The 12,312-nt window shown below is 47.9% G+C and overlaps 1 protein-coding gene across 1 annotated transcript; it reads left to right on the top strand.

Annotated features, from left to right (window-relative positions):
- The first annotated feature begins 1,200 nt into the window (after positions 1–1,200).
- On the top strand, positions 1,201–9,192 carry OTP (orthopedia homeobox). The gene is made up of 3 exons (XM_063083513.1): positions 1,201–1,237; positions 2,509–2,918; positions 8,662–9,192. The coding sequence occupies exons 1-3, from the start codon at positions 1,201–1,203 to the stop codon at positions 9,190–9,192; spliced, it is 978 nt and encodes a 325-aa protein (XP_062939583.1).
- Positions 9,193–12,312: the final 3,120 nt, after the last annotated feature.

Raw genomic sequence — 12,312 nt, 5'->3', positions numbered from 1 at the left:
ATAATCGTAATAAAAGCTTATAGATTTGGCACTAATTACATAAATGCCTAATGATCTTGAAAATTACTCTGGTTAGAAATATATTACTAATCTAAACTTTGTTGTTGGCTGGCTCTGAAAAATCAGAACATTAGAAATGGTTCGCTTCACTTGTGCAAAGCACTTTAAATTGTTCAAGTAGTTTAACATATTCAAGAGGAAAATAAAGAGCATTTAACTTTATTTACAGCCTTAAGTGAAGTTGGGAGCCAGCTGAACTTAGAAACTTTGACCGAAAGAGTGGGTTGGGGGCCGGGATGCGAGCGTGGGCCGGGCGGAGGAGTGGGAGCCGGGAGGCAGCCCGGCTGGAAGGGTGCGGAGCGCACGAACCCGCACAGCGCGCCGGCCATCGAAGCAGACAGCGGATGCTGGCGACGACAGGGGAGCCGAATCCTCTTTGCGCTCTAGGCCCGCTGCGGGGTTAGGGCTCGGTAGGCCCAGGGCACAGCCAGGATGCCTGGTGCAGGCCTGCTGAGCGGCGGCGAAGTCTAGGCACGATCTGGAGGCCAAGGCGTGCCCTCTTCGTGCCCTGGGCTGGTAGGCTATCACCAGCGGCAGGCTAGTGTCGCTCAAAGCGGGCGGGCGGGGGCGACTCTCGGGTCACACAGGGGTCATGCCCTGCTCTGGCCCCTGCCCTGCGCCTGCCCCGGGAAGACCCTAGCTCGGAGAAACAGAGCTGTGCTTTTGAAGAGAGGAAGGCAGGACAAGGGGAAGGAAAGTTTTGCCTGGAGAAAATCGCAGGGAAGAACAAACGGAGGCCAGGCCCGGAAGCTCAGGGCGAGGCCCAGGCAGCCGCCGCGGTTTTAGCTGCTGCTTCTGGTCGCTGGAGCTGCCAGGGCTGCCGCCGCCGCCTCCTCCGGGCGGGCGCGGGCGGGCGGGCGGAGTGGGGGACTCTTCGGGCGCTGACATTTGCAGGCTGCCCTCCTGATTGGTCCCCTCGCAGAGCTGCTCACGGGTTCATTCAACTGTTAAGCACCTCCCCGTCTCTCTAAAGGACATTATAATGCAAGAAGCCCCCTTTTTAACCACAAACCGAATTTTCTTTCATTTAGGTGATCTATATATATCTATATCGTATAGCTTATAGCTTATATCTATTTTAAATAACCCAAAGCCGCTAAAATTTGGGGGGGAACGGCTTTCGCCCTGGAGCGGTGCGCGATGCTGTCTCACGCCGACCTCCTGGACGCCAGGCTAGGTGAGTGCGCGCCTCTCGCCCGGGCAGCCAGGAGAAGCCAGGGCAGGAAATTGTCAATTTGTTCCTTATTTTACCTTAATGCGCCCTAAATGGACTAATTTCTTTAAAAGTAATTGTGCTGCATTAAAGTTTAATTTGATTTAACATCGTCTTTAAAAAAAAAAATCTATGGAATATGTAGATCCAAAAAAGGAGTTGGGGGATGTTGTTACTTTTTGTTTTTCTTATTTTTTCTCTTTTTCCCTCCCCCTTTTTTTTTCCAAAGGCGGTCTGCCCCGTGATCACTTGTTTGGAAGTGTTTCTCTCTCGTTCGCTTTCCCTCCCGTTTGCTTTGATTTGGGATTTCTTTCTTCCCTCTCTTCCTCTCTCCTCACCGCCACTTTCCCTTCTCATCTAAGCGTGGTTGACTTTCTAAAACCCTGGCATGAAGGAGAAGCGACTGCCATCGAGGTGGATTTGCTTAAGTGTGCTGGTTGAGGAGAAGAAAAGCTAGATTCACCCTCACAGGCATCCCCACCTTCTCCAAGGGACTTGGCGTTCCAATGGCTGAAAGCAACGCGTCTTTTATTTCTCCGGAAAGAAAAGTTGAATTATTTAAAGTTTGATTCACTGTTATGTCTATAGAGTTCACTCTAGTTTTCTTAATGTCATCTGGGTTGCTGGGTTCTGGGTTTCCGGTTTGGGAATCTTTGATGATGGATGTGACCCCATTTTCCAAACACTTTCTCTGATTTGAGGGGGAGGCGGAGCTGATTTGGGTTGATTTCGGGGGCTGGAAGGCTTGGAGACATATCCATCTTCCGAAAGTGAGAAGGAATCTGCTGAGGGCCAGAGGTAGAGTTCATCAGTCTGCCTAAGCGCAGGTGGGGCAGCAACTGAGAATCGTCTAATTTTGTTCCTTTATTTCCCCTCGGGTCCAAGGATTTGCTTTTGATTTCCTGGGGCGCTGGGGGTACGGTTTATGAAAGGGACTCGGAGGCATGTTTTATTGCCGGGACTGGGAGTATTTTATTGTGGGAGAGATGAAAGCATGTGCTGTTTACTACTGGAGCCTGCTGCGAAGAGAAGGGGAAAGGCCGGGAGATGTTATTTCAGCTTGGCTGTCCAAGTCTTGGGGAACCCAGCTGAGTACTCTGGGAGTTTCGTCCGTAGGGCAAGCGTGGGCGCGGCGCAGGGAGCCGAGGATCGGGCTGAAGGAGGACCGTTCGGGGAAGACAGTGCCTCCTGGCATCTCCAGGAAAGTAGTGACCACGATCCCCTTGCTTCCTCAGGTATGAAAGATGCCGCCGAGCTTCTGGGCCACCGGGAGGCGGTGAAGTGTAGGCTGGGCGTGGGGGGCTCCGACCCCGGGGGCCATCCGGGGGACCTGGCGCCCAACTCTGACCCAGTCGAGGGAGCCACTCTGCTGCCTGGGGAGGACATCACCACAGTGGGCTCTGCCCCGGCCTCGCTGGCGGTGAGCGCCAAAGACCCGGACAAGCAGCCCGGGCCCCAGGGCGGCCCGAACCCCAGCCAAGCCGGCCAGCAGCAGGGCCAACAGAAGCAGAAGCGCCACCGGACGCGCTTCACCCCCGCACAGCTCAACGAGTTAGAGAGGAGCTTTGCCAAGACTCACTACCCCGACATCTTCATGCGAGAAGAGCTGGCACTGCGTATCGGCCTGACCGAGTCCCGAGTTCAGGTACGTGGAGCTTGGGCGCTGGGACAGAAGGCAAGGAGGGGACAGGAGGATTTGGGCAAAGAGAACGGGGTCTTTCCTTCCCTTTCCAGGATCCTGGGCCGCACTCTGGTTGTCTATGTGTTCCTGGGTTGAGTTAGCTCCTTCTCTGCCCAGAAACTTGTCCCAATCGTCATCCTCCAATGGACACGCAGAGCCCCCATCTCCTGCCAATAAAGCCACATTCCCGCAGGAACTTCTCAAAAGCGAAACCCGGCATTGTTGGGCTGCCAGGTTCGCCTCCCTCCTACAGAGAAGGCAACCTATGCGTCTCGCAAGCGGCTAAGCCGAGCGCTCACCTCAACCCTAGCTCGCATTGTTGACAAATATTTCATTATCTCCTAATGAGTTTGTGTTACGTTTCTGGATAAATAGGAAAATGCAACAATTAAACAGAAAACATGAAAAAAGAAGAAATGCGTCGTAATGGGCGCCTTTTAAAAAAGAGCCACACCCGGTTTCACAGTGTGGCATTAAGTATTCTCTTGAATATCACCGTGCCGCTGCTCTTAGGCAAAATCCGCCTAGCTTTGATGTGTGCAAGGGATTTGAACTTTGGTGGTCTAACAATGCGCAGATCTCCCACAACCTGTGAGCCCTGTTTTGTTTTGCTTAAATTCCCCTAAGGAAACTGGTGGTGGGTTTGGTTGGGGGTGGGGAATAAAGTCTTTCTGTTATAGATATCCGATCCGAAGAAGGGACATTAGGGCTGGCAAGGTTGACAAGTAGTAGACGAAATCATTGCTGACCCTTACTCTCCTCCAACTACACTCCAAGCTGTAAATTATATATAACCCAGAAAATCACATTTATAACTTTTTTCTGAAAATTGCGGTATAAAACTATACGCCTTATAAATCCCAGATTTTTTTCCCCGCTTTTTAAAAGGATGAAAACAACATATCAAATATTTTATGGACTGGTGCCTGGAGGTGAAATTCCAAGACACGCAGTTAGTCTTGAGCTATCCAGGGTGCTGAAAAATCTTCCTTTGCTATGTTGGACGTTGGTATTTTCTGTCCGGTATCCTGGGTGTCTACTTGATTAATCCGTTAAACCAGATCTACCTGTTTTTAGAAATTAACTCTAAAGATCTCAGTTACTTTACATTTCATATAAGAAGTAAGCGACGAGGGTGTCCATAATCACAGTGTTGAATATTTCTGTCTCCATTTAGCATTTTAGAGATAGTCTGGAATAGTAGCACACGCTTCTTTTCTAATAATTGGTAAATGAATGTCATTGGGGACTTAAAACAGTCAAGTTAATAAAGTAATATTCAGGGAATAACATAATGATTACTATTTTTTTCAATATAAGTCTGGGTGGTTTTGTTAGCGAAATCCGAAAGGCTGGAACCATAGGCCTATTAAATTACACACCAAAAGAGTGCTAATTGCATTGTGCAGATATATATTACTAATGCCCTTCAAAATTTTTACCTTTTACCTTTTTAAAAACTGAAATTGAGTTCAAACCTTTATAAAAATATACAGTTTTAATACTTCCATCAATGCTACTGATAATATTTGCTCGCATGTTCAATTTTGTATATTCAAAAAAATTCATAAATTTGCCTTTTGTTCCTTAAGAGAAATACTACCTATTAACTTTTGCTTTAAAGAGTAAAATGCTGTGTCTTAACCTAGACATACTGGCAATTAGTTTAAATTAAAATAGAACTTAGAATCACAAATAAAATATAATTGGACAACTGACTTTATGAAAAAAGAAAACGAGGTCTATAAAACTTTATTAGGTCTTCCAAAGGTTAATGACAGTGATTCTTTTAATAGAAAAAGTTGTAAATGAAATAAAATACAAACTATGTAATAGAAATAGTTATTTTCAAAAAGTACACAAAAGAATATGCAAGAAGAAAGAGACAAAGTACTTTAATTGCTCTAGCATAATGTTCAACCAAAGATAATAGCTTGAGGCTGCTGATAGAAACAATTTAATAGAATGGCAATTTCAATATTTTTAAAAATAATGTTCCATAGTTTAAAAAGTAATCAGATCAACATAACCTTCTTAATTAACATTTCAAAATGATTAACATTATGTAATGTAATGTAAAAATAATTTATGGAAAATGTATTTACTTCACAATTCACTGTACCATTGCTCCTTGACCAAATTCAAATTAAATAGTAATTGGTTTATGTTCTTATATGATGAGTACTTCATAGTTTTCTTTATAGTTAACAGATTGCCACACATTCTTTTCAGTATGTGGGCCACTGCGCTGATTAAAAATTACCTAAACATTTAATTTACTGCAGTTGTGTGTTTTTAAAGATGCTTTTTGATTCTAAATTATTCAATATACTTATTTTTAATCCATCTCTAGTATATATCAGTTTTAAATATTTATTAAAACACCTCTACTCACAAGGAGGCCAATTCCATGTCTGATATCGCTCCACTTTTCTGGCTAGTGTAATAAAACCATTCCTTTTATAGCATGCCATTATTAGAAACCAATTTCAGAATTATTTATAACCTGGAATGGCTTATTAAGCAGCAATGCGAGAATCATGCAAATTACGCGATCAAATGCAATATAATAAGCATAATCATTAGTCTCTAGCATGGATTAATTAACTTTCAATATTTTATTTACATAAAAACCAAATCAGTGAAATAACTTCTGCACAGTCAGGCTTGCCTTTCAATATTTTATACGAACAAAAATAATGTGCTGTAATTCCATTGACCGTGTCCCCCAGAATGGCCCTGTCACCTGCCACATCTTAATAGGGGGACAAGCTGAGAGTATTTTCTAGTTTTCTAATGGAATGAGAAATTGCATTTTCTTCCTCTCCCAGCACTATTAAAGTGTAATGAATTCGGCCCAGAGTTCACGGCTGGCTGATCGAAATGAACCTGAGATCTAGGCTTTAATACAGCTCCCCAGATTTCCTCCCAAATCTTCACATTAATCATTTGCTGGATTCCAATGAGATCTTCATAAAGCGTTTGCTTCGAGGGGAGAAAAGTAATATTCTCTTTTTCTCCCCCTCTTTCTCTATTTCTGAGCCATTTATAGCTGGGGAATTAAACGGGCTATATATTTTAAAATACATTTACAGTACGTCTATATTACTGTAACAGCAGATATCACAAAAGTGGATTTTTAGATTCCAACCTCCATTAGATTCTCACTGTTGTATTAAGCATTTTCTGAGAAGAGCTGCATTTCAAACTGAGTACAAAGTTGGCTCATGGCTGCGGTTAATATATTTTCTGGAGTTGTCATCTGTGCATTCTGAAAATCTCCCTTAGGTTTTGCCTGCATTTTAATCTGTCATGCTCTAGTTTTCAAGTGGAAACATTCACATTTTAAAAACATATGCATCATAGCTTGGAACGGAGGTGCTCATACCCCATGCAGATTTTTTTCCCAACCCCAGTAAGCCATGAAACATAAAAAAATTTGTAGCCATCATTTGACTACTAACCCTCAAACATAATTGAGCACAATTTTTCGATTATTCTTATAATATTTAGTTCTTTAACAGCTGTTCTTTTCCACCTGTGCCCGAGCAGATCCTAGATTCAGACACCTTTCTGGAAGTCGTGTTTTCCATTGAAACTCATCTGGGCAATAACCCTCCTCCCCTTCTTTCTTCTGTTTCTTTCCCTAGTCCTCCCCCCGCAACTGTCCTCCTCCCCCCGCAACTGTCCTCCTCCCCCCACAAACAACCAAACATCTCGGGATTCACTGGCACTTGCAGAGTGTTAGGAACTGGTCTTGACATTGTAAAATATCTTTCAAAAATATATTTGGGTGCAGCATGTGAGGTAAGGGAACATTTGAACACAGATACTGTCTCTGTCTAGGGCTCATTCTGTCCACTGCCTCACCCCCATTCAGTGTTGGGTGGGTGCTGCAAAGCGACTGTGGGTCACAGGTCTCCTCGCTGTGCCTTCCTTCTTTCCTGAGGGTTGCTCTCCGCCGAAGGCCGCTAACAGCTCAATCCAGCTCCATTGATCCCATCCACCATCCAGGGGCCTGCTCCTTCATTAATCCGCTGAGCCACCAGCTCAGGGCCTGCAGCGGGGAAGGGACATGGCGTATTTACCTATCGCCCACACCAGGGTAGGCAGCAATGTGGGAAATGGGGTAGAAACGAGCAAAAGATAAAGTGGTTGGCAAAGGCGCAGGTATCCTGGAAAGGCCAGGCCCTAAGAATTCTAGATTGTAATGTCGTTGGTAAGCGGAGAGTGTGTCTTCACTTGCACGGATGTGAACACACTGATGTGCATGGCTAGCTTCCCAAAATGAGGGCAGGTATGTCCATACGCCTGATAATGTAGCTTGCAGAGTAAACACTAAATAGATTGGATTAACAGATGAATAACCTTTTTGGCCACGACTATGGTGGTCAAATTTCGTTGGCCAAATTCTAAGAAACTCAATCAGTACCTGAGATGTGTCCCACACCATTTATATTTAGGCACAGTAAAACTCCAGCTAACTAGATTTTAAACTGCAAGTCTGCCAAGCAGGTGTGCTGGCAATTTTTTTCTTTTCTTTTCTTTTTTTTAAAGGTCAAATCCAAATAGGAGATGAGAGGTTATTGGTGAGGCAGCTTTCTTGATGTCTTTCAGGCAGAACTCTTCCCCTGGGATAGTAAAATTGACATCCCTAAGCAAATTTGTCTGGTAAGGTCTGAAATTTCTGGGAAACTATTAAGAACGAAAGACTACGAGGCTTATTTTTCATTTGGAGTATATTTTATCAAACATCTCCTTAAACATCCATGTGGGTTTGTCTACACAATTAAATTTGATTTGTAACTAGTGCGAGTTTTAAACTTGACTTACTTTCATTTGTACAGATCAGAAAATTTGCTTTTATTTTATAGATGAAACAAAAGAGACTTTAGGGAATCGGAGCCCTTGTTGCTTGGCATCCTCAGTAAGTTCCTGAAAAGAGTAGACGTGAAGGCCCTGGGGCTCAGGGCTACGATTCCAGCACAGCCGCACAGCCCAAAGGTGCCCTTAGAGTGGTTTGGGAACGAGGCAGGGAGACTTGTGGCAGTAGCACCACACGATATAGGAGGAATCAAGAAGACTGAAACAACATTGTAGCTCCGTGGTGCTCACTTTCCCACACGGATCGCTATATTAACCTCTTCGCTCTGTCAGCCTCGGTGTTAGGGGTTTTCCTTTGTCTTTCGATTTTGAAACTGGCTATGTCATTCACGGCGGCCCTTCATCAATTTCCAAATTTCCAGCGTTTCTGAAAATTCTATACCCCATCAGTGTTATAAGACACGCTATTAAGTCACATGGGTACACATGTTTATCTTCATTTGTACATCTGTGGGTCGAGATCTTGACACATGCCTGCCTGCAGACCTGTGCCTCTGTGCAGTGCACGGAATGTGCCAGCGTGCAGGGGTGTGATGAACACTGCCCACGCTGGTATGTTTGCACTGTGCAGAAGCGCTCCGGGGCACGATCACTCGAGCGCAGGGGTCCTCACTTGTGGGTGTAAGGGGCGCCAGTTGCCAGGAGCTGGTGGACAACCAGGGTCTCTGGCTGGGTGTAGGGGCGTGTCGGGCAGAGGGCACTTGTTCCACCTGGGGCGGGGTGGCTGTAACTGGTGCGGGTTTCTGTGGTTCAAGCCCCTACCCCTCCTGGCCACCGGGCTCGCTAATAGCGCCCTGTCTGTCTCCTGCCCCGTCCGCTCCAGGTATGGTTCCAGAACCGGCGCGCCAAGTGGAAGAAGCGCAAGAAGACGACCAACGTGTTCCGCGCGCCTGGCACGCTGCTGCCCACGCCAGGCCTGCCTCAGTTCCCGTCAGCCGCCGCCGCCGCCGCCGCCGCCATGGGCGACAGCCTGTGCTCTTTCCACGCCAACGACACCCGCTGGGCGGCGGCCGCCATGCCGGGCGTGTCACAGCTGCCGCTGCCGCCGGCGCTGGGCAGGCAGCAAGCCATGGCGCAGTCTCTGTCCCAGTGCAGCCTGGCGGCCGGGCCGCCGCCCAACTCTATGGGCCTGTCCAACAGCCTGGCGGGTTCCAACGGCGCCGGGCTGCAGTCGCACCTCTACCAGCCCGCCTTCCCCGGCATGGTGCCCGCTTCCCTCCCTGGCCCCAGCAACGTCTCCGGCTCGCCCCAGCTCTGCAGCTCCCCGGACAGCAGCGACGTGTGGCGGGGCACGAGCATCGCCTCTCTCCGCCGCAAGGCGCTAGAGCACACAGTCTCCATGAGCTTCACTTAATGCAGCCGCGCCCCGGCCCGCTCCGCCCCCGGCACCGCCCCCAGGCCGCCCCGAGGCCCTGCCGGCGCGCGCCGGGACCCCAGCGCCCTGCCCCGACCCGGCCCCGGCCCGCCCCGTCTCGGTTCGCCCTCGCTTCTCTCCGGCACTCATTCGGGCTCACCCCGAGTACCAGCCCGCGAGGCCTCCCCCCCGCCACCCGCAAACCCCTCTTCCCTTCCCGTCCAGCTCCTCCCGCGGCCCGGTCCCCAGCGCCTCTGCCCAGCCTTCCCGCTCCCCCGGCCTCGCGGCTCGCACGCGTAGTGCTCGCGCCCTCCTCCCGGCCACCCACACTTCGACACGACACCTACGATCCCCCTTCGCCCGCCGCCTCCTCTCCAGTCCCTTCCTTCCCCACACCTCACGCCCCTCCTCCCGCGGCCGGCAAAAAGCATCCTTCCCGCCATTTTACTTACCAGGGAGTCGACTCAGGATCTGAAATCAGACACCAATGGACTGGTTTGTGGGCAGAAACACACACACTCGCGCTCGCGCTCGCTCTGACACTACACACCCGCGCGCACGCACGCACACAGTGCACCCAGGTCACACACGGACGTGTTCAAGGGACAGCACAATGTTAGGGATTTTCGTCTTAAAGGAGGACAAGCATCTACTAGCAACCACCTCTTCTGAGGGCCCAACTGATGTAATTTGATTTATCCTCGTATTCATTATCCGAACTCTTCTTTCTTTCCTCTCCCGTTACCCCACCCTTGGCCCGTCCACCCTGTTACATCCATGCAGCCCTCTATTGGCTTGCATAAGGACGCGGTTACTTTACCTTCTTTTTATTTTCTTAAGCACAACTGTGTGAGGGTATAGAAGGAAAAGCTTCTCAGGAGGAACATGCCAGTGGGTTGGGTGGCTGGAGTAGACTAAAGCAGTCAAGTAATGAAGAAGAGGTGATCTTACCCATTTTGATAAGTCTTTATAAGGAAGAATAAAATAAACATGTAAGCAAAATTTCCTTTTGTAAAAGCAAAAGCCACATCTCTTTTCTAGATCCTTCAGGACTGGGGTTTGTTTGCTTCCATTTCCGTTTCTCTCTTCTCGCTGCTCTGTGCCCTTGGTTGTTTTGTGGCCGTCCTGTCGTCCCTCGTGCCCCTCGGCCACCTGCCGGCCGCCGATGGCTGCACTCGGACATCTACAACCCTGCAACTTTGTACAGAGAAACACAATCTGCTCTTTCTGCATGTGCTGGTCAAATCCAAACCCAGAGAACAGAAGTGCTTTCTAAGAATGAACAAACGTGAAATAGGATGTTTTGTGTAGATAAAGCATTCTTGTTACATACTGGTCAATTTGTGATATGTTTTAACTTATTGTCTGTGCTTATTTATGGAATTTGGTTTTCTTAATAAATGTTTGAGCTAATATAAAGCATATTATTTCACTTTTCCGGACAAGTTTATATCAAGTTAAATGTAAATGAATAAAATAAAATCATTTTCAGTATGTGATATGGAGAACGATGGGTTTTGCTGTGACTTGGAATGGCGGGAAGGGGCTCGTGGGGGGAGGGGAAGAGGGCTAGTCTAGGGGATTCTCATATTCGCGCTCAGTTCGCGCGTTTGGGACGTGCAGCCCCTCGCCCTTCAGTGGGCTTGGGTTCAGTCTCAGGGTTGCGCGGCCAGGTCTCCGCAGCAAGGCGGCGTGCTGGAGCAAAGCCTCGGGCCAGTGAGGCCCGGCCTCGAGTCGCCCGGGCCGCAGGCCTCAAGTGCGGAGGCCGGGCCGCGAGCGCCCCACGCGAGCTCGGAGCCTCGCGAGACTTCCGGGCCAGCCCAGACTTCAGAGCCGGAGACCGGGCTCCGGGCGCTGCTGCCGGCGCGGAACGCAGGGCCCGAGAGTCGATAAGCTTCTCGGGTGAACGGTTTCCCTCGTACAATGGAACCAAGGGCTCCCCTCCCGGGCTGCAGGCGCCTGATGCACCCTCCGGAGCTCGGTCCCCCCCGGGCCGCCCAGAGCGCGTCTGGCCCAGGTACGCGGCAGACGCGAGGGGTCGCGGCTCTCGCCTCCCCCAGGGCCTAGGCTTCGTCACGGCCTGCCCAAAGAGGTGACCGCGCCCCGGGACTTCCCCAGAGGGCGCAAACGGCGCGTCCGAAGAGGCGTGTCCAGGACAGACGGGCTAAGGGCCGGCGCCTGTCAGGGCGTCCCCCGCCGGGCAGCTCTGGTCCGTTTCCGTGCGAGCGAACCTCGAATTTAGCCACGTGCTCAGGAGACTTCCCCAGAGTAGCAGTAAAAATTGCTGTTTCTTCGGTAGTCTGAGGGAGAAGGTTGCCGGGGTGTTTTTAACTTGGAGGCAATTCGATATCAACAGACTTCCTTTAGAAGACTAACCAAAATCAATCTTTGGCGGTTGAAATTTAATGGTCATTATAGGCGTTGAGAAGGCACCCCTTTTCCCATGGGAAGATTTCTCATTTGATTGCCACAGAGTGTAAACCCTTAAAAACACCCTTGTGCTAGAGTAGTACAGTTTCGTGCGACTGGGCTACTTGTGAATTTTAGGAACTGTTATAATTGTTACCCAACTAAAAGATCACAGTGGAATCTCCTCAAAGGTGAGAACAAAAAGGCATGACTTTTTATGATCTGATTTGATCAGATCATAAACATATGATTTTATGTTTATGTTACCTTAGGAATTTTAATTAAAGGTAAATTTGTGGGTGGGTTCACAGAATATTTCAGTTTTACATTTTCTAAAGAGTATTTTAGAGATAACATTTAAATATTAAAATAAGAAAAAATGTTAATTTGGGATTTCATATAAAAATGGGATATTTCTGTATTTTAGAACTCATCATTTAATAGCACAACCACAAATTTCTTAAATATTGGTAGGTGAAAAATACTTTTCCGTGTCCTCAGATTTCATCATATTCTCCCTTGTCTTATGTTAGCGCTCTTTTTTTTTTTAAATTGAAATCGTGGATACTGTAATCTCAAGTCACATTTAAGAGATCAGTACAAATCACAGATTGCTTCACCAGTGAGCATGGAAGGTTGTTTACAAGGATGCTAATTTTACAGCTTTTTTATGCTGCCATAAAGCATAACTTTATGATGTAGGAATGCAAT

The sequence above is a fragment of the Cynocephalus volans genome, chromosome 2, assembly GCF_027409185.1.
Source record: "Cynocephalus volans isolate mCynVol1 chromosome 2, mCynVol1.pri, whole genome shotgun sequence".
NCBI lineage: Eukaryota > Metazoa > Chordata > Mammalia > Dermoptera > Cynocephalidae > Cynocephalus > Cynocephalus volans.
This window is presented reverse-complemented; position numbering and strand designations above follow the sequence as displayed.